Source organism: Trichoderma gamsii (genome assembly GCF_001481775.2).
Source record: "Trichoderma gamsii strain T6085 chromosome Unknown Scaffold_3.2, whole genome shotgun sequence".
NCBI classification, from domain to species: domain Eukaryota; kingdom Fungi; phylum Ascomycota; class Sordariomycetes; order Hypocreales; family Hypocreaceae; genus Trichoderma; species Trichoderma gamsii.
In genome coordinates, this window is record NW_020171340.1 from 1053500 (window position 1) to 1075525 (window position 22026).

The 22026-nt window shown below is 48.1% G+C and overlaps 7 protein-coding genes across 7 annotated transcripts; 2 read left to right on the forward strand and 5 right to left on the reverse strand.

The window, feature by feature from the left end:
* Positions 1–16: 16 nt before the first annotated feature.
* Positions 17–463, reverse strand: TGAM01_v201334 (amidohydrolase; the record flags this gene model as incomplete). The annotated part of the gene is made up of 1 exon (XM_018804696.1): positions 17–463. One exon carries the CDS (start codon positions 461–463, stop codon positions 17–19), a length of 447 nt encoding a protein of 148 aa, XP_018661964.1.
* An 893-nt stretch (positions 464–1356) lies between these two features.
* Positions 1357–2727, reverse strand: TGAM01_v201335 (anhydro-N-acetylmuramic acid kinase; the record flags this gene model as incomplete). Its single annotated transcript, XM_024548743.1, has 2 exons — positions 1357–2592; positions 2656–2727. 2 exons carry the CDS (start codon positions 2725–2727, stop codon positions 1357–1359), a joined length of 1308 nt encoding a protein of 435 aa, XP_024406559.1.
* Positions 2728–4726: 1999 nt separating this feature from the next.
* On the forward strand, positions 4727–6507 carry TGAM01_v201336 (peptidase family M28; the record flags this gene model as incomplete). The annotated part of the gene is made up of 5 exons (XM_018804698.1): positions 4727–4991; positions 5054–5860; positions 5922–6047; positions 6107–6315; positions 6382–6507. 5 exons carry the CDS (start codon positions 4727–4729, stop codon positions 6505–6507), a joined length of 1533 nt encoding a protein of 510 aa, XP_018661966.1.
* A 596-nt stretch (positions 6508–7103) lies between these two features.
* TGAM01_v201337 (hypothetical protein) lies at positions 7104–8440 on the reverse strand (the record flags this gene model as incomplete). Its single annotated transcript, XM_018804699.1, has 2 exons — positions 7104–7845; positions 7968–8440. 2 exons carry the CDS (start codon positions 8438–8440, stop codon positions 7104–7106), a joined length of 1215 nt encoding a protein of 404 aa, XP_018661967.1.
* Positions 8441–13166: 4726 nt separating this feature from the next.
* TGAM01_v201338 (hypothetical protein) lies at positions 13167–14862 on the reverse strand (the record flags this gene model as incomplete). The annotated part of the gene is made up of 3 exons (XM_024548744.1): positions 13167–14325; positions 14379–14623; positions 14698–14862. 3 exons carry the CDS (start codon positions 14860–14862, stop codon positions 13167–13169), a joined length of 1569 nt encoding a protein of 522 aa, XP_024406560.1.
* Positions 14863–15739: 877 nt separating this feature from the next.
* TGAM01_v201339 (hypothetical protein) lies at positions 15740–16042 on the forward strand (the record flags this gene model as incomplete). Its single annotated transcript, XM_018804701.1, has 1 exon — positions 15740–16042. The coding sequence occupies one exon, from the start codon at positions 15740–15742 to the stop codon at positions 16040–16042; it is 303 nt and encodes a 100-aa protein (XP_018661969.1).
* A 3058-nt stretch (positions 16043–19100) lies between these two features.
* TGAM01_v201340 (hypothetical protein) lies at positions 19101–20052 on the reverse strand (the record flags this gene model as incomplete). The annotated part of the gene is made up of 3 exons (XM_018804702.1): positions 19101–19518; positions 19591–19804; positions 19878–20052. 3 exons carry the CDS (start codon positions 20050–20052, stop codon positions 19101–19103), a joined length of 807 nt encoding a protein of 268 aa, XP_018661970.1.
* Positions 20053–22026: the final 1974 nt, after the last annotated feature.

Below are 22026 nucleotides of genomic sequence, written 5' to 3' on the forward strand. Positions count from 1 at the left end.
TTCAATACTGTCGTCCCTACGGGCCGAGACAAACGCCTTCTTCAACGGCCTCTTTCATGGCCAATGTGGCACCACCGCAGTCGCGGACGGAAGTGAATCCTCGATCAAGCATCGGTTTCAAAACCCAGGGCTGGCGAATGAGACTTATCCTCTCCGTCATGTCCCGGTATGCACTTAGGCTCGCCTCGCCGGGGACTACGGCGATATGCACGTGGCAGTCAATGAGCCCTGGACATACGTGCTTGCCTTTGAGATCAATGGTGATTTCTCCATCGGTGGTACTGGGAGTTGCACTTTCGGTAGTGTCTATAGAGAGAATCTTTCCTCCAGATGTTTTGATTGTGACGTTTTCGGCTACTCGCTCTTCAATGGGGTCGATGAGCTTGGCGTTTGTGAAAATATATGTAGTATGGGCATCAAGCTTCCAAGGCTTGATGATCTTTGACATGTCTATGTTGGCCATGGTTGATTCCAGATGGATATAAGACAAGTTGAATTGCGATGAAATCCGGAAGTGTTGAGACTGGGCGTAGACTATGGAGATATCCAAGCAAAGACATACACCCTACACGCAACTTTCATTCCTTTTATACTTGACGTCAAATGTCATACTTACTGTATTTGGAGGGAGACTAGGCCTTTGGCGTATAACTTTATAAAGATGCCTCGGTTCCAAAATCTCCGCTGCTAAGACCCCGCGCTCTTCCGTAATGCTGCCACTTACAACACTCCAGATTAAGGTTTACGAGTAGCACTTTTCGACAATTCTTGGCTCTTAACATGTAGCAGAGAAAATGTATTCATTTTTCTAAAACTGTAATCTGTGATTGCTTTTCTACCCATGATCGTAATCTCAGATATTGATTGTCTTTGCTCAGTTAGCAAGTCCAAGAGCCAATTGAGCCGGAAAGTCTACTTACAAAAAGTCCGGTTGAGCAAGCGGAGGCGGAAAAATGATTTTTTTTTTCCCTTTTCCGTCTGCGGCAAACGACTTACACGGTCAATACTAACCGATATAGTGTCTCATCTTACTTCATATCTTACTTGAGATTCAGCACTATCAACTGGAAGGCAGAGCCGCTTTTTATATCACATAGTTGTCCAAGTTTCAACCGGTAAACTCTGTTCATAATGATATCGTTCGTTACCTGGAGGTCTTCAAGCTTGGTATGAATGGGGCGACTAGTGTGTCCGGTTTATGCAGACATGCACGTACAATTATATATGGGCTAGTTTAAATCTTGATTATATATACATTCGTATTCTTGTTTCTTTTTGGGTATACTGTTTCTATCTTTCACCTGCGAATTCCATCTATCTGAATCGTGTATTTTCATTCCACCGTCACCTAGCGTATCACCACTTATTGTGTATTTCTTCTCCGTTGACCACATTGACCAAATCTCTTATAGGCTCCAACGTTTCGCCATTTCCAAATTGCACCACCTTCTGCATCACTTGTCCATAATTATCACCAGGGGATATCTTTCCAGCAATCAACTGTTGCCGCGTCTCAGCACCGTGTGACGTCCGAACAGTCCGGCTAACAACCGTATTCATGCCCTGTAAAGCAAGCGTTATTGCCTCTCTTGCAACAGCCGGGATACCAGCAACGTCAAGCGTATATATCTTCGTTGAAGCGTAATTCTTTTGAATAAAATTAACAATGTTTGGGTTATATGCGCTGCCACCACAAAGAAACAGCTCGTCAATATTCTGTGACGGCGCGAAGCACTTGTAATGATCTACGATAGACTGAGCCGTGATCCTCGTGATTGTGGCAACAACGTCTTCCGGTGAAAGCCCCTTATCTTCTGCTTTGGATATAAGTTCATAAGCTAATGAAGCTCTGAAGTCGTCACGGCCAGCACTCTTTGGAATAGATCGCTGAAAGTAGGGATGAGAGGAGATGAAGTCGTCCACAATCTCTTCATCTACCTCTCCTCGCTTGCCTATTTCGCCATCCACATCGTATCGTTGCGCACCATTTGTATAATGGCGAATAGCAGCGTCGATGTAAATATTTCCAGGGCCCGTATCAAAGTTAATGAAGCCATTATTAAGCTCGCCGCTGATATCTGGGGGTATAAAGCATACGTTGCCGATGCCGCTAATATTTTGACAGGCTCTTAGTTTGGTAGGATGATGCAGAAGCAAGGCATCGAAATCGGAGGGAGCCCCTTGTGGGCCCACAACGGCCTCGCCGACTCGAAAATCGGTCACCGTTGTGATTCCGGTACGTGAAGCTATAACGGTACCTTCGTTCAATCGAAGAGATGTCCTCGTTTGGTGTACTGCGGGATAAGGAATGCGCCATGCTGCTTGCGCACGACAACTGATGATGTCTATTGTAGATTTATCAATGTCGTTGGTGGCAATAAACTGCAATGCGGCCTCGGCAAACGCTTCCCCAAGAATATCATTGACTTGAGCAACTTGTTCTGGCGAGTTAAAGTCATCAGAAATCATGTCCGTCAGTCGCTTCTCGATTCCAGGGTCCAGTAGCGTCTCTCCATATTTCAGCAGCTCCAAGCGGACAGGCTGTGCCGGGTTTTGTTGTCTGAATCGGCATAACGCGAACTCTATGCTCTCCTGAACCGCCTGATGAGCATCCAGAATCAACTGACGCATCTCACGGATAATATGGGGCCATACCATGGATATGCCACTGCTCAAGCCCAGAACAACCAAGTCCAGCTCGGGATCAGTGTTTATGATAGAGCCCATCTCGATCTTCTATCGCCTGGGAGACCATTGTACGTTGTCAGATTACTACCTTGAAAATTCTGTGCTATCAAGGACTAGTAAGGATGAGGCTAAATGGAGATCTTGTCGTACCATTGGTAATGCCTGCGGCGGACGGACGGGCCCTCTGGTTGGGCGGTATAGCCTTTCAGCCGTGATCAGTCAGCAGTGTCTAGATCTTGTACATAAGCTAACAGTTGTCGAGAATCAATAGCTTCAGGAACCGGCCGCTGAGTGGCAATTGTTTAGCGCTGTCTGCATGTGATTACAGCCATTTGACGCTTTGTCCCAAGTTGGAACTGTGATATGCTCAGCGACTACGATATCGGAACTCATCTACGATAGCGCCAACTTGACTTTAAATGTGCTGAAACGAAATGATTATCGATTAGAAAAGTATAGGTTAATAGAAAGCTTTCAAAAATGCTCTTGGCAAGCGTTGATTGCTTGCTTGCTGGGGGTAAATGAATATCCATCCAATTGGCCGAGATCGGCAGTTGAAGGCGCTGTGGTTGTGGGCTCGGACAAACCGACATGTATTTTTAAACTCTTGCGTCTTTACTCATGTGGTTCAAAGGCATAAACTTGGCAAGTTTGCCGTTAGAAGCGCCACTAAATTGAGAGCAGTTTTTGCCCGCCGTTTCCTAGTTCAGCTTCCGGTGCTGATATTCGGGCCGGCTTCCGTAGAACAAAGGTTAATTGATACACGTATTTGAAGACAGGCATGAATATCTTTTAAAAAACTATGTAGGAATTGTACACTTCTGATGAGTGAGATACATGCCGTTGATAGACTCAAATTAAAGATAGAAGAACGTATGCGTGCACCAACGATAGCAACACAACATGGACAACATGGACGACTGTCTTCCCAGAGGAGAGAGTCAAAGTGGATGAACAAACCATGTCTACGTGTGCCTTTTTGATTCTATATTTTGTCATGGTGTCTCGGTGAATTGCAATTCTTGGCGGTCATCTCTTATTATAGCAGTCGAGTAGCTCCATAAGACGATAATGTACATGAATCTAATCCAGGATACCTCATGTATCATTGTTGAGACTTTTTATTTGAGATTAATTTTCTTACAAGCATAAATAACAAGACAAGAAAATTTTCTGCAGTATTGTTCCTTGTGCAACATTCTTCATTAAATGAAGGCTGTCGTCCGTTTATGATAACTCAGCACGAGTTAATATGAGAATATGAAGACAAGCAGTTGGATATGGATACACGTATATGCAGACACCAATTATAGCTCCCGCGAGTTACCACAGCTAGCCTGTGACGATCGGTATTGATAGCTTCAGTTCCGAGTCAGCTTGATGCTATCCGTATATGATGTCACGTAAAGGGTGGCTATGATCATGAGTCAGTTTATCACACAATCGATGTCTTAGGCTGTGCGATGCCAGAGTGAGCACTGATTGGCGGAGCCGCAGTCTCTGCCATTCTTGGCGAGCAGCTGATGCAAAAAAGGGAGAAGGGATGGATAATGTGAGGATAATTCACGAAAATGATGAGTATGCGCACCATTAATGCTATGAAGATCAATATGCAATCTACATGTATGATGCATGTCGACACCAGTAGCTGTCGCTGCCTGCACCTCACCGAGAATCTCAGTGGCTGATAGCGGCCCCTGCCTTAGCCGCTGCAAGGGACCTCTTTCCCCTGTGGCCGGTGCCTTGTGACCACTGAGACTCTCCCGATTAGCGGACCAGGGGCCCCGTTTAGGCCTAGCTGCAGCGTGCCAGGCACTGACCGCCCGCATCATTCAGTTGAACTGACGCTATCGGAGCTGAGCTGTGCTGCGGTATTACGGCATGCGTTATCTCGTGCTGGCTTATCCCATTTTGACTTTCAATACCTTTCTTCCATCATCATCATCACCATCCTTCATCTCTCCTTATCTCTCTCCTCCTTCTAATCACCTCCCTCCCTTTTCCTCTTTCCCGTACCCATCTCGATATCACCACCACGATGGCTGTCCTGAGCCGATTGGCCCTCACGGCCTCGTTTGCCCTCAGCGCCTCGGCTGCTGGGCTCGGATCCTGGCAGCAGAGCCCGTTGACGTCTCCCTCCTCGCTCTCGTCGTCGCAGGACTCGAAGCCGCTCATTAGCACCGAGGCCCTGCAAGAGGCCATCAGCATCGATGCCCTCGTGAAGCGCGCTGAAAAGTTCTACAAGTTTGCCCAGAGCTCGGAGGAGGACTACGGCCATCCGACTCGAGTCATTGGCAGCACTGGTGAGTCGTCAGCCAACTGGTAGCGGTTGTGACATCAGCTAATAGCAATTATCTTACTCCAGGCCACGAGAGGTCGCTCAACTACATTGTCAACACTCTGCTCGACCAAGGCGACTACTACAATATCTCTACCCAGGAGTTCCCGGTGACGCTGAGCAATGTCTTCGAGTCCCAGCTTGTTCTCGGCAGCAGCGTGTCCAAGAGTGCTGTTCCTATGGGCTTGACGCCGGCAACCAAGGACAGAGAGCCTGTTCATGGCCAGCTGGTGCTCGTAAACAACGACGGCTGCCACGACTCCGATTACCCCAAGAACGTCAAGGACAACATTGCTTTTATCCGCCGAGGAGCCTGCGCCTTTGGCGACAAGTCCATCGGAGCTGGAAAAGCCGGCGCCAAGGCTGCTGTCATCTACAACACCGACCCCGAGGAGCTCCATGGCACGCTGGGCGAGCCAACCAAGTACCACGTTGCGACATTCGGCATCGACGGCGTGGAGGGCACCGCCGTTGCTGAGAAGCTTGGCAAGGGCGAGTCCGTCAGCGCCATTGCCTACATTGACGCCGAGGTCAAGCAGATTCAGACGGTAAATGTCCTGGCACAGACGGACGAGGGAGATCCGGACAACTGCGTCATGCTCGGTGGCCACAGTGATGGCGTTGCCGAGGGCCCTGGCATCAACGACGATGGCTCCGGCAGCATGTCTGTTCTGGAGGTAGCCGTCCAGCTGGCCAAGTTCAAGGTGAACAACTGCGTTCGCTTTGCCTGGTGGGCCGCCGAAGAGGAGGGTCTCCTGGGATCCGACTTTTACGCCGCCAGCCTGTCCGAGGAAGAGAACCAGAAGATTCGCCTCTTTATGGACTACGATATGAGTAAGTGTGCCTTGTAATAGGCATTAAGGAGACCAGCTACTGACTAGCCTTCTTTTAATAGTGGCCAGCCCCAACTTTGCCTACCAGATTTACAATGCAACCAACGCGCTTAACCCTGCCGGCTCTGAGGAATTGCGAGACCTCTACGTCGATTGGTACAAGTCCCAGGGACTCAACTACACCTTCAGTATGTTTCTATCCGTGCCTCCCGCGCCGCTTTTTGACTGGAGATTAACCAGTTCATAGTTCCTTTTGACGGCCGTAGCGACTACGACGGCTTCATCCGCGCCGGCATTCCTGCTGGTGGAATTGCCACTGGTGCGGAAGCCGTCAAGACCAAGGAGGAGGAAGAGATGTTTGGTGGTCATGCCGGACAGTGGCTCGACCCATGCTACCACCAGATCTGCGACGACCTGGGCAACTTGAACCACACTGCGTGGGAGGTGAACACCAAGGTAAGCTTTTCTATGGGAGGCAGTCTATTAGTGGCATAATACACATTTGCTAACTGTTCTACGCAGCTTATTGCTCACTCTGTTGCCACCTACGCTCTGTCTTTTGACGGATTCCCCAAGCGTGAGCAAGAGACCACGATTAACTCGTACAGCGAGACGATCAAGCAGCACGGTCCCAAGTTGATCATGTAAATGGGGGATGTTTATGTCATTTCGAATGCTATTTACGGATGCGCAACTATATTGGAGGGAGATGAGAACATGGCATGGAGATTTTGGATATTGTAATTTTTTATTTTGGCTACAGAGTACATGTAGACTATTCTTAACAGCGAGCATACCTGAGAAGTACTAATTCAAGCTACTGATATTGAACTCATTCATATACGCACAAATGAGTTGCTTTGTAAGAAGTTTTCATACTTTAATTCAAACGAAAGAAGCAGAAATATTTAGAGAGATGCAAAATATATGTATAAAAAAGTATGAAGACAGACAATTTCCAATATTTCCCCCAAATGCGTTTTCCCCATGGCGCCGTTCGCTTTATTTCCAAATGATGTGGCTACAGTAAAAAAACATAGAATAAAAAACCGAAGGATGAGCATATTGTGAAAGAGAAGGGACTCGCTCTCAACGTAATAGCGATAAATCAATGATCAATGGTGGAAACTTTTCCTTCATCCCCTTGATTTATCGGTCATATACCGCAGTATAGGCGGCTCTCATTACAACTTCACCTAGGCCACAGCGTGCTCGTTGACGCCGAAGCAGCTCCCCCAGAAGTGTCATTTGACCGTCTTCCGTCGAATGCGGTGCTTGAGCGGGTTCTTGAATTTAATCATCTTCTTTAACCGCATGGGCTCCTCCGCGGGAGTCGTGCTCGCGGGAGCAATGGCTGAAGCATCCAGCGGCACTGTAGTAGTATTGGGCGTCGTGTTCATGCCGGCGCTGCTGCCGGGCGGCAGAGCAACGACCGGCTTCTGGAGAATGACACGCAGCATCTTGCTGGTGCCCTGCTGGCCCGGGTCGAGTTGCATGAGCTCCACGAGGTCGTCGCTTACTCGCTGGGCGAAATCAAAGGTGTAGAACTCGTTGTCGCGGAGTTCGAGGGTGAGGACTGGGAGAGGAATCATGGAGAGGACGGGGATGTCGGCGAGATTGTAGCCGGAGAAGATGGACCAGAGCCGAGGCTGGGGAGCCGCAGCATTAGCAGCGGCAGCGGCAGCAGTAGTAATAGCATCGCCGTCGGATGTGGGCTGCTGGCCGGACTGCCCCGACGTGGATGTTGACGCTGAGGCTTCCGAGATGGACGAGGCTGAGGATGTGCGGTCGGCGGGTAGCCGCGGCGCATTCTGGGCTACGGGCGCATAGTTGGGGATGGGGATGGGGCGCCGGGCCATGGATCGCGCGCCAAAGGAATCTCGCAGCCGGCGCATGCGGAGGGAGAGATCGCTGTTGGAGGAGAGCAGCCTCGTCATCCGTCGCTCCAGGCCGAGCCTGCTGTTCTGCGCATCTTGTTCGCCAGGACTGGAGTTTACTTCGGGTTAGCTTGAATGAAGCCAAAAATAGCAACAAGACAAATATCGGACGCTTTGTGTTTCTACAAGATTACGCGCTGAGTGGGCTAGAAGGGGAAGGTGTATGCTTACCACTTTAGGATGGTCATCATCATGTTCATGGACAGGTTATGCCACCGTATCCTGGCGGACAAGCTCGACAGTTTCTGGGAATGCTGCGCGCACGAGGCGATTCGCGCGGACAGGTTTTCGCAAACCTCAATGGGCACGATGGCCTCTTGCAGGTCGGATATGGCGAGGACAGCGTCGGTCAGCGTGGCGATGAGGTCGTCGATGCTGATCCAGGTGGCGCGATCGGGGTAGGGCAGCTGGCCAGCCTCGAGAAGGGAGAAGTTCTTGTAGAGAATGTGCACCGAGGAGCGGCACTGCTTGACTTCCTGGAGCGCCTTGTTGAGGATGACTGTGTCGCGGCCAGGGCTAGTGTTCATCTCGTAGAGCGAGTCGATGGTTTTGCCGCCAATGGCCAGCAGCCCGATGATGGCGGTGGTGACGCAGAGCTGCTCGAGGATGGGCACCGGGGCCGCAGGCGGAGGCGTGGTGGCCATGATGGATCTGTCTGTCCCTTCTCACTGGGTAGCAGAGATCCCCTTTGTCGAGGTATAGGGATATGTGCGTGGGCGTATGCGGGCGCAGGAGTGTCTGCACTGCCGAGGCGCTGCCCCCTTCGCTAATCTGCCACAAACGCGGAAGTCAATCGATATCGCCAAGCCACGATTGCTTGGCCCTGCTTGGCGCTGAGTGGAGGGCGGATGCGAACAAGTGGTGAAGTGACGTGATTGTGCGTTTGCGACGAGGCTGCGGTTGCGCGGATGTTGGTGGTTGTGGTTATGGTTGCGGTTGCGGTTGCGGTTGCGGCTGTGCGGTCCTCAACACGGTGGCAGCTTCAGGCCATCATCACGGCCTCTGGTCTGCTTGTATTGTGGACGCTCGGTTCCCGTATTCCGTTCCTCTGCCTCGATTTGTCTTGCTCTTCTTGTCTGTCGCGTCCTTGTATATGTCCTTGTTCCTCTCTATTTGCCACTCTTCTTGTTTTGGATTTTCGTCGGTCCAGATGTTCGGTCGATGGCCGAGAAAGCGAAGACGTTTGCTATCGCTCGTACCGCAGAGGCAAAGTGTTGGAGGTGGCCAAAAAGGGCAGCAGCAGCGACCGGAACGCAGAAATAGAGAGCGCTAGCACGTCAGAAGAAGCAGCTGCTTGTCGAGGCTTTCTTGGCAGCAACCAACAGAGCGATGGAGAGATTGTGCAAGAGAGGGAGAGACACAGAGCGGAGAGAGAGAGGAGAATGGAGAATGACTTGGGACTCAGACTGTGAGACAGACAGACTCGGACCCCCGGGCTGGATAAAAAGGATCGCTTCACTGACCGAGATGCCAGAAGCCAACTGCAGCGCCTGCTGGCCTCTGCACTGCGCGCGCACGGCAAAAGGGCCATTTGATCGTCCTCTGCTCGACTCGCTTTTTTTTGTGGTTCCCCGCCTTGCAAAGCCTCCCTGGCGACGTTTGGTTGACCACGGAAAATCGGCATCTCAGCATCTGGCATCTGCGCCAGCGTCGGTCGCCTTGCGGGCCCTTCCGGCCGTATCATCCGAGTAGGCCCAGCCGGCGGGCCAATCGCAGGCGCGCGCAGTGGCCTTTGGGGTCTCTAGGAGGGGGCCTGCTTAGGTGCTTGGGTGCTTAGGGGGGGCACGAAAGCTTCGATGCTCCCACGCTGGCCGCTAGAGCACGGGGGGGTTGCTGAGGTCGTTCAGCGGGTTGAGGCCTGAAGCGCTGTGGCAGCTGCTCTGCTGGGCTGGGCCACACCACACAATGCGCTGCTCGGCGAGACGTTGCCGGTGGAAGCGGGCTTTGCTGGCACTAGGCGGTTGGGGGGCATACAGTGCGGGGGGGAGACGAGGGCGCAAATTGTTGCCGTTGCCGTTGCCGTGGGCCAGTTGGGATCTGCAGCCATCTGGTGAGCATTGATTATGTCGCATACATGCACGTACATATATATCAAGCAGCATCGCTATTCTTAATGCTTGCTGCTACATGTCATAATCGTACATGTGCCCAGATGTTGATTGAACTATGCTGTTTCATTATTATAGGCAGCGCAGTCCCCCCGCTGTGGCAGATTCATCTGCGACATGCACTTGATGTCAACATTGAAATCTTTTGAATGCAAACACGCACTGTGGGCGTCTCAAACAGTTGAAACGCTGCTGAGGCCATCACCGCCAGACTCGGGTCAGATCACCTGCGCCAGGCTGGCTCTAGGGGCAGCTGCCGGCTGGTAGGTGCCGAGCAGCTCCGCAGTGGACGCTAGGCGGCGCTGCAGCAGTTGCGGTGCTGTGGAGGAGTTTCTGTCAAGTATCAGCACGTACCAGATACGGCACCGCGGGCAGCAGCGAGTGATGGTGATGATGGCGTTACTCGAGTTCTGGTGTTTGTCCTGTAGATAGCACGGTATATATCATAGACACATTGATGATATATGCTGCTATGCTTTGTACCTGTTACTCCATGGCACCCAATATCACAGCAGCGAACAAGGAGCTCAAAAAGGAGACATGAAAGACCACGTGTGTGGACTGCATCTGTATCTGACAGGTCTGATAGTCTGATACCAGGTACCGTACCCTACCCTACGTCGTCAACGCAATGGGAGATACAAGAAAAGTTGTTGGGTGGAGGCGCGGCTTTGAGCCTGAAGCCGCCAGCAATACGAAGGATACGAGGGAATTGTATCTCCTATCAGACACCACAACAAACCCTGCACCTGCATGGCAATCAGCCCGTCTCCGACTTGGGCCATCAGGTTCAGGGCACTGTCACTCCTCATATCTATTCAGTTTCTATCGACATGTTTGATATTCGGCCAGATGCCGGGGCTGGATGACACCTATACATGTGTACTGCGCCGCACTGTTCCCAGGACCGCATGTATCGGTGACTACATGTGGATGACGTCTGGGGCAAGGATTTCAAATACTTGAATGGCAGTAATGGAGATGCAAAAAGGACTGGAGCTTTCAAAAAGAAGAAGACAGTGGGAGATGGTAGTCATAGGATTAATAAAACTTTGTATAATCTCCATGTTCTACTTCAAAGTTGGATATGTAGTAAACACGCAAAGGATTGGATGAACTGAATGCAAGATACCCCTAATCGCTTGTACCTGCAACGGTGCATGTACTTCGTGCTTCATATCAGCACTGTACGACCATTGTTATATCACGCAACCTCGATAACAAAAACATCACCGCATCATTCCAAACAATCCTCCCGTCCCTGCATAACGCCAGCACAGCACGCCTCCTCTCCCCACGACCACGAGTACCGTCTTGCTGCTACACATTTCTTTTCATATCTTCCAACATCTGCCGAACAACTGCAGCTTGCTCGCCGACGTCGCTCCCACAAGCGCTAAACCAATATTTTTGAACCTACCAATAATCTACATGTACCGACCTAAAATACGACCACCTAGATCGTTGCCGCTGTCGAATCGGTCCTCAGACGCCGTGCCCTTGGTTGGCTCGTTTTCTTCATCAGGCACTGCTGAGAGCACTGCCGTACTATTGTCTGAGTTTTCAAGGCCATTTTGGTTTTGGGATATTGACGGCGCGAATTCTTTGTTCACGTCTCCAACACTCAGTGTTGATTGACGGAGAAGGCACAATCCTTTGAGCTCTTTTGAGCCATTGAGACTGATTGCGACTGCGCCATCCCCTTTGCTTAGTATCGAAGCGCTTCGACGAGACAGCTTTAGCTGCGAAAATAATTCCAAAATCCTCTTTACGACCACGGCGCACATATGTCTTTGATCTGATCGTTGTTCGCTTCTATATGTTGATGGGTGTTGTTATACTAACGGGCTGTAGGCACGGTCAGCAGCTGACGTCCTGTTTTGTTTCCTCCACGAATTTTTCTCGAAGCTGGTGGCCGGGTTGGACAAAGGTGTATCTTGAAGTCACCGTAACTGTTTGCTGACTTCGTATTGATGGGTTAGACAAGACACACCTTTGGGATACGATCATACTTCCAGGACTTTTATCCTATTGGCTTTACATCTTGTCGGATCAACAAGGCTTTATGCAACAATCATTCCATATTTGTACTGAAATTTCATCGAAGAATACTCCCTCGATCTGCTGAGCAACCTATATGATCATCTTGTTCAAAAACAGCACTGTTGCTGAACAGTCAAGTTGACTCAGCTTGGACAGTGTGAACAATACTAACGTTATACATGTAGTTTTCAACTGCGATTTCGCGCGCTAAAGTATACATAAACGCCCTCGTTTGCCATACTTCTCTATCGCTAGCTGTTGCAAAGAAACAATCATGGCCCTGCCATACCAGTCCATTCCACGCATTGGACTTGTCGTTTCAACGTCAAAAGATTGCATGTGATTTGTTACATGTAAGTGGCTTGTCCCTGCAGCTGCCAAGACGACGAACCGATCCTAGCCCATGCCAAGTCTTGGTTACCCGGATAGACCAATGACACTCTCCAGCCCCAGAGAGCCAAGTCTTCGGCATTCCGCGGCTGAGACCCGCAAGAATGTCATAGTGGAGTAGCTGCGAGTACCAACACATACAGATTTCTAGCGTTGGATCATGCCCAAATCGATGGTAGTGCCCTGGTTGCTTGGCTGTGTTCAGAGGCAGCCCAAGTTGGGAGCTCAGCCCTGCTCAGTCTTCACTCCCTCGCCTAGCTTCATGTCTCCAGAGTGCTTGTCGTAATTTGTGTCTGCACTTACAAATTTTGAACACAAAATGGCCCTTTGCGAATCTCAATTGCAATGCCCAAGGTATGATAGTGATGACAGCCATGGCTCCAGCCAACCAATGATGCCGTTAAGTCTATACGGTTGTTAAGAAGCTGAGCCAGTATTGTTCCAGCTACTCATTGGTAGATGATTCACTTTACTGCAACTGTTGACTACTAAGAGCCGTTGGCTTGATTAGTTATAATACGTATTGGAACCATGAAGACTTTCCCAAGATCCAGAATTCTAGCCATGTGCCGTAAACAACAATGCAGCAAATAAGCAGTTGAATGAAATATGAAGAGTAACATACACGTGGCACATTGATGAGGCTTTTGAGGCTTACCATCCTATAAGATGATTGCCCGATTTTCAGGGGCCTGCGGCTCTTGTGGATGGTAGGTTGGCTAGAGTAACTGTCAGAGGCGACTTGAGTGGTTTTGGGTAGTGATATATAAAGAGAATGAGTTGAATTTCTGAGTCTAGATGCTTTTTAAGACTCCTACTAGTAGTTCGGCTAGTATACAAATGTAAATCCGCGATACGCCTCAACTGCCTCCTGGACCTTGTCCACATAGTTGTCGAACCCTCCCATGTACCAAAGCACATGCCTTCCACTCTTGGGCTTTCTAACCGTGTTATGATCGCTGAAAAAGTAAGATTCCCCTCCATAGTACACAGTCTGCTTTATGATCGCGTCACACAATTTCACCCAATCGTCTTCAGCTTGCTGAGTAGCATCTACAAGGACGGTATTGCTGCCACCTGCTGCAGATTCTTCCTCTTTTCTCATCTTGTCCGCTTTTGAGATAAGCTTTCCAATCATTTCGGCGTGGAATTCGGCATGTTGTGGTATGTTGGCGAGCGATGACTGGGGTCCGATGACGAAGAAGAGGTTGGGAAACCCAGCTTTAAGGAGTCCGAGGTATGAAGTCGATCCTTCAGCCCAATGCTCGCCCAACGTTGTCCCATCAGGCCCAGTGATGGTGATGTCTGCCCAGGTCCCGTCGGACTCATAACCAGTTGCGTAAATAATGACATCTAGCTCATATAGCTTTTCTGTGGTTTCGATACCCTTTTCGGTGATCCCAGCCAATGGAGTCTTTTTCAAGTTGACGACATCCACGTTATCTTGATTGAAAGCCTCATAGTAGCCAGAACTGCAGACAGGGCGCTTGTCATATAAGGCTTCTGGCGGTGGCATGAGCTTCTCACGCTTCTCACGCTTCTCGGGATCTTGAACAATCTGAGCAATTTTTTTGCGGAAAAATTTACAAAGCTCCCGATTTGCCGCTTCGTTTGTCATGATGTCTGAAAATGAGGCAAAGGTAAAAGCCAAGCCATAGATATGATTCCAAGTCGCCTCAAAGACTTTCTCACGTTCCTCTTCGCTAACGCTGAAAGTTGTGTAATCGGCCGGGACCGGGTCGAAGCCAAACCCTGCCCCACACCGCCGACATTTTTTGAAGAACTCGTCATAGTTTTTGTTGACATTGTCTCTGTATTCAGCTGAGACGGGACCTTTGTTGTTCGGAATCACATATTGTGCCGAGCGTTGGAAGGAAATCAACTGCTTCGCCTCTTTTGCCAGACCGACTAGGAGAGCAGCGCCAGAAGAGCCGGTGCCAACGATTCCAACTCGCTTACCTTTGAGGTCACGATGCTCATCCCAGAGTCTAGCAACACTAAAGTTAGAAAGCCTTCATCACTCATGGTAGTTGGGGCTTACCCTGTGTGATATTGCTCGCCAGCAAACTTTTCTTGTCCAGGGATAGAAGGCCAAACGATCTTGTTAAAGCGTCCGGTGGCGAGGATCAAGTACGTAGCCTTGAAAGTCTCTCCAGTAGATAGTTGAACCATCCATTTAGAATCAGATTTATCAAAATTAGCAGATTTCAACTCAGAGGAGAATTGCATATGCTGCCTCAAGTTATGGCGCTCCACAACATGGTTCATGTAAGCCTGGGTCTCTTTCTGAGGCAGAACATGAGTTGGCCAAGGATATGTCAACAAATCTTCTTTATCCCAGCTGTACCTATAGACTTCACTGGGAGCGTCGCTGGCTGCATTTGGCCATTGGTTCCAATACAAACTCCTCCAACGTCGGGGGCTTTTTCAAACAATTTGACCGAAAGCCCAAGCTGGCGGAGTTGGTAGAGTTGGTTGATGCCAGCAAACCCGGCTCCAACGACAATAGCATCAAATGATTGCATGTTGTAAGGTGGAATGTGTTACTTGATGCTGCTTACTTGAAATAGAAGACTGATGGTGGATGGGCAGAATGTACGGGAACTGGGACTGGTATATATACTCATAGAGAGGCGGTATTATGATTGATCTGCCTCCTATATTGAGAGATTTTTGCGACACTGTGTGATATGGATTGACGGAATCGAAAGGATTCACAAAATCCAACAGTTGGTAAGCCAAGAATCGGCTGCGCAAAGTGGAATGGGGGGTAGAGGAGGAGCATCCAAGGAAATTTTCTCATCAGATGGTGTAATGCTCATTGTTACATTAATAATTTTACTCAAACGTCATAGGCAGGCAGCGATGTACTTTTCCACACCATCTTTGTACGACTTTAGTTTGTCCTTAGCATAACATGTTTCTAGGAAACATCTAAGAAGGATGTCGTCAGGCTCGCAGAGCCTTGTGGCTGACTAGTAGTCCCCAACCTGAGTAGATAACTGATGTCGTAATTTATTCTTGTTTCGCATAGAAAAAAATACAATACAATGTAACTATCATACGTGAGGTCAAACTAAGATAAGCATACCAAACTTCACGCATCAACAGCTCCAGTCTTGGAGTCGTTGCCTGGCCGTCAATGTAACCAGTGATGAGGCCAAGGCTGCTGTTAATGCCATTTCCCTTCCTCTATGCGGCATCAGCAAGCACCAGGCCCGAAATAATCTTGCCGATTTACTCTGCAGCAAAAGAAGGAATTTCAAATCATTGTGTTCCAAGCATTTGTATAAATTAATGACAACATCCATTGGCATCACCCCCAGCTTCCTCATCGTTGAATCCACTCCAACTACAACTACGCTCATATTCACAATCCACTAACACAAAGACTGTTTTACAATGAAGCTCTACGTTGGCAACGACACTTGTGCGCGAGCCGCCCAGCTGGTTGCTAACGAACTTGACGTTAGACATGAACTTGTTTATGTCGACGTCCTTACCAAGGCTACGTCAAATGGAGAGGATTTTGCAACCATAAATCCCCTTCTTTATGTCCCTGCTCTTAGACTAGATAACTATGACCAGGACCATCACTATCTCTTCCTACTTGGCCGACCAGGACCCAGAATCTGGAATGCTTCCACCGCCTGGTACCTTGGAACGCGTGAAGGCAGACCAGTTCCTAGTTCAGATTACGACTGAAATTGCGCAGAAACATGTCCCGCTTATTCTCAAGATGATGACTGAAAAAGGTATACATATCAGCCTTGGGAAATCCCATTTTAATTGTTGTTTGCATGCTAACAACTGAGCAAGGCACTCAAATCTATACCAACAGGCTTCTGAAAGCATATCAACTTCTGGATGATCGCCTTGCAGACAAGTGCCCTACCTATTTGGCGAAACTTTTACTGTAGCCGACGCCTATGTCTGGGGTACTTTTTGGAACAACCGCTCTGGTGTAGATATCAATCAATTAAAGAAATCAGCAGCGTGGAAGGCCCGCGTTGACGCTCGGCCTGCTGCAATCAAAACGCTGAAGGAAGAGGCTGAGATGGTGGCAATTTATAAGGCTCAAATTGAATCTCAAGGCAGCTAATTGGTGGGCTAGAGAAGCAGGAATGTCAAACAGCAAAGAGTTTTTTAGATCTTCAACGAACAATAAAGGCAAAACCATATAGACTCGAGAATTAGCTTCACATTTGGAACTATTACCAATTTAGGGATAGTAATAACAATTGAGCAATTACAGCCGTTTTCTCTAAATTCATCGTGTTAGGAATTTCCACTCCATTCAGTGACAGAAGAAAAAGACTCCGGTGTTGAGAAATACCACAGAGTCAGCATACTTTTTTTCTTTTTTTGTGGAATAAGGATAAAAATTGTCTATGAGTACAGACCACGACTACTCGTACAACTCGGACATCACCAACCTCTGAGCCCCCTACATCCATAAGAGAGTGGGGGTCGAAAAATAAAGTGCAGGATGACAGGATCCAACACGTCACTCCTTGGGACCGAAGAACGAAGTGTAGCCGAGGCCATCTGTCTTAAAGCGGTAGGCAATCTACGTTACGATGTTAGCGATGAAGTGGTAAAAAATACCTTGATTAGCATTCTCGCAACGCCCAAAATTACAGGGACGGCCGGGTCGTTACCGAGCCGATTATTGCAGTGACGGTTTATATGTCCTAAATACTTACTTAATTCCTCTGATGTTATTTGCGGTCGTTCTAAGTGTCCTCTCTAGGCATTTAGTCCCGCCGGGAGTAATGCTTACACTTTTAGTAGCACTGTCGCTACACTACTAATTACCAACGGAGACCCGGAATCCTTTCTTAATAACACCAATGAATCTCTAGAGGCGTCATTGTAACAGTAGCATCCGCCTGTAGTTTAACATTATTGCTGCTGGTCTTCCTAGTCCGAGATTATCCCGAACCTTGGCCACTGCCTAGCTGCACTCTGCCGACCCCGACGAGACTGTCTGATGCTAATGGCTTGAAGAGAGCAATTGCTGATGAGTTTATGGCCATGTTCAAAATAATGATATCTGGTGACTCGCGCGGACAAACAATATGTTCCGAGCTGATAAGCGATCTTTTTCGGATGAGGTTCCTCCGGGACAATTGGGCTGAGCCGAGAACTTCGAAACGTTAAAACATTGAATCCCAGAATGAAGTCGTGCCATGCCACCACTCGATTCAATCCGTACATGTGAGAATATAGTCACCAGGTCCTGCAGATTGGCGAGACGCCTAGACTTTAGCTGCGCATCTGCGCATCCTCTTTGCATACGCCGTGCCAGTTTCTCAGTGACACTACTCATATGGACCAAGAGGCTCGAAAATACCAAAAAGGGTGATGCATGCATATGCGAATCTATCAGTTATGCCCTGATGTAATACGCCTGATTCCTATTGTAGAAGCGATCGGCGGTATAAACCATAGGTTCGCGGAAAGCTTCTGAATCTTCTGGTTGCAATGTAGCCTGTTCAATATAATTTCGGCGTTTTCGGCTTCTTAGAGGAGAGAGTTCGGGTCCAAATGGCTACAGAAATATTACAGAAATCTTTTCATCTTTAGGATCGGAATGCTTGCAGATCCTCGTCTTCCTTGGCCTCTATACTAGGTACTTGTACGGAGCGGGATAATCTCAGCTCGTCGTCATGAGAACCAATTAACGCTAAGCTTACCACAGCATCGCAATTTTCGCCAAGGATAATCTTAGGTCTCCATCTTACATGGTTATATCTGGGTCCCGCTCGGCATCTTCCTTCCCCGATAGTCGGCGGCAGACTTATCTGCATAGCTTACGAACTGGATTCTCACAACTGATGTACAAGACCCAATATGGCAGGAATTGTACGGGGAGACAATTACCTACAAGGAGCGCTTCCAGACTCCATGAAAGATAAAGGACATAGTTTCTAAGAGGATAGCAACTTCTATTCCCGATGTGTTGTATTGGATCTGAAATTCTGCAAGTTTAAGCAGCATCGCGGGAAGATATCTATCCGTGCGTTAGAACCGGTTATCTCGGGGAAAGGAATAGTCAGCATTACATAGGTATTCCCGCAGACGCATGCAATGACTGCATGTGCGCACTTGAGTGGAAACGTAAACAAGGGTACGGTAAGAAGAAGCAAAGAACAGGGGATGCGCCGTAAGCAGAAGTTTCCGGAAAGCGAAGAGTCTCAAAAAGGACTTGACTAAGGGGTCAGCTAACTGTAAAATACATGGATGGAGACCATCATAAAGTTACTGTATTAAAGAAAAATCCCGATAGCAGATGATACAGGAAACACGGGAGTTCAGACGGATTTTGAACATTGAGCCTGCACTTACTCCATAGTTGTCTCTCTATTGTTTCCCTGGATGATTGTGGCTCAACTTCCGCAGATAAATAGAGACTGGACATCCAAAGCAGAGGTATTCGTTAATAATTTACTACTTACACGTAGATGCGCCGCGCAGCGCAGAATTCAGGCCAGTTTTGTAATTCGAGGTGGTAGTACTAGTTGTATGGCAGTTTTGTGCTACAGCACGTACATGGAAGAGTGCAATCAGGAAACAAAGTCCAGTTGGTAATAATTTACAACATGTAATTGTTACAATGCCGCAATCCTGACTTTGAATATGCAGTGAACGCTAAAATAAAAATTCGGCTAATTTGACTTTAAGTCAAACATCAACTCAATTGGAACCCAATACATAAAAATTACAAAACAACCGCAGACACTTCTAAATCCAAAATCTTTCACAGCTCGCTCTTTTTAGACAGCGTTGCTTTTGCAGAGTTTCCAGTCGACGCCGTCAATGCTGGGTAGAGATCGCACTCAGAATCGGCCGCGTTAGGGCAATCGGCTGTCAAGCAAGTCGACTGCAGCTGTGGCCCTTGAGTCTTGATTATTGACGTAGGTCCGCCGCAGCGAACAGCGAAGACGTTGTAGAGATTGTCGCTGAAGATCTTGCCGTCTGCGGTGGAAAATCCTAGTGATTCGGCAGCGGCGACGTGCTGGTCGATGAAGTATTTGTTCTGGGCGTAGTCGAGGTTCATGAACTTGTGCGACTGGTACATGGATGCTGCGCCAGCATAAGCAGGGAAGGCAGGGTATCCTTGATAGGAGCAGCCGATGAGGGTGCCGAAGTATTGGTAGAGGTGAGTGATGAGGAAGCTTGAGGAAATGATTAGCATATGCGAATTGGGCTTTGGCATGGCCACTGGGAATAGTTGGCTGAATACGCACTATTGGTTGGAAGTCTCGTCGTCGGCAGGCTTGTTCTGTAAGAGAGGCGCCGGGCCGCCACCGTCAAGGAAGTTGACAGATATTCCATGGCAGTCTCCTCTGTTCGTCGTGGCCAACTCGCCGCTAAAGTATGGCAGCAGGTTGACGTTTTCACCATTGACTACCGCTGGCGCGAGGAGACCGGGCACTGCGATGCCAACATTGGGAGTTGTGTCTAAGAATGCTGAGTTAGCGACGAGTGAAGTTTATCGGGTCTGGAGAGCGTGTAGCTGCGGGATTCAACTTACAGTTTCCAAGAATCACAGTGTTGACGAGAAGAGTGATCAGTTGAAGCTGATTCTCTGGCGTGTTGTCTTTGCCAAGAAGAGTCTTTGTGTAGTAATCACACATCGATACATCGGCGGGTCGCTGGGCGTTTGCTGCCGCCGCAGTCAACACGAGCAGAGCGTTTGAAAGTCTCATCTTGCCTCTTTCTCAAGCAGACCAATTTGCTCCAAGACAGTCTGGGCGATGAAAGAATGGTTCACGACCACAGTTTGTGCGCTGGGGGCTTATAAATCTATATAGCAGTGGCATATGCGGAAAAAGCTTGTCGTCCCCAGCTTATCCGCAGCCCGGCTCCTCATCTTTATCCTCCCCTGTTCAATAAGCACCACACGAGAGCTAATAGCTAGGGATGCTGCATCGTGATACGTCATGGTTCCGGCTAATGCAGCTTACAGCATATCAGGAAGCGGAAGCATGCGCATCTAGATAGACAGCGTTGTGCGAAGTAGGTACCCGGTAGGCATAGCATAACCATCTACATGTACATGGACTTCTCAAGAGTTCAATGTCAATCATACTAGAGCATAAATGAACGTTGAATGGCTTCTATCTGTAAGTGCATAAATGGCTACCAATTGGCTTAACAAAATCACACATGAGTCTGTATAGCTGTGCTCTTATACCACAACATGATGTTCGGGGTGAGGACTATGTACTAGATGTGTGCTCTAGTAGTATATCAATATAATATTACACACTTGACCCCAATTGGATGTAGATCCTTTGTGTAGCAGTGATGCGTATATATTTTCTTCCCAAAAAAAAAAAAACTCGCCTATTGCCGTAATTACAGGTAAGCACTATATTAGCGGTGTGATTATGTACAGAGGCCCTAACGCAGCATGGTATTACAGCCTTCGTGTGTATCCAATACGTACCTGGCAGTTGACACGTAAAATGCAGGATTCAGCTGGCTTACGTAGAGGCATCCTTGAGTTCCTTCAGTCATCCAATGACACAAAACCTGTTACCTATACACCTGGGTCATGAAGCAGCTGAAGACCAGGTTTAATGCAGGCAGAGCCTGCTAGCAGCACTCAGCTAGGCTCATAGCTAGCGGGGGTTTCTTTTCGTATCTAGGCATCTAGGCTTGAAAAGCATCTCAGTACATACCGTTCCAAGCGTTAGTGATTTAATATCCACTGTATTCTCTCCACTGCGGTTTCCATCCTGCTACTAGATGATCCGGGTTATTATTTACATTGGTGTTTTCCTTTACAATAAGATTGAAAGCACCACTGAAAACCCCCACAATTTTATAAGTTTTGTATTTATAAATGTCCATTACACAATTAGCACACATATTTGTTCATCATTGTTACAACTCATCCAATAGCACTTGGCATTCCGACGGTATATAACATTATCATCTCTATTACAGCTATTTTATCAGCAATGTGCCATGATCAAGATTTTTAAAAGCTAGTTCCTTTTCAATGCTTTTCAAGCAATACTATACTATAAATCAAGCACTGCTCCTTGCGCTAGAATTCTCTGCGTTGTACAGACTCTAGTAGCTGCCTACGACTCGATGCCCCTTAAAAACAAAAGATAACCTAGAAATTAGTGATCATAAGCCACAGTATATTGTCAGCGACAAGGATCGTTTGGGCTTCATGGCCGATATAGGCCAGGCTGAGTAAATGATTACGAGGAAGCAACATGCACATAATACCATGGAGTACCCCCCCCTGGTATACCTGCCAAGTTGTATTTCTGACAGATAAATTCAGCGAGCGTATTACTTGATCAAACGCTTGTTCAATTCAGGATGCTGCAGCTCGATTTCGAGGGAGAAATCTCGGGGTTTTTTCCACGGCCAGCTATTCACTGCTTATCCCAAGGATCTGGTATGATCCTCGATGCTCCATAAGAATCCTACGCAGCCCCAGCATTGGTTGTCTTGGGTAATAAATTACAAATACACTAGGATTACTTCATCTGTTCCTCATCTAATACTGTACTAGTAGTACTAGTGGATTATGTACTTGGTGTCCATCGCATATTGAGCAGCATTGATTATTCTACCTATTTTATTGTGCTAGTTTAAAAGGTTTCATCACAAGACAAAATATCCAATCAAAGGACAGCTACCACAGTAGTCAAGAT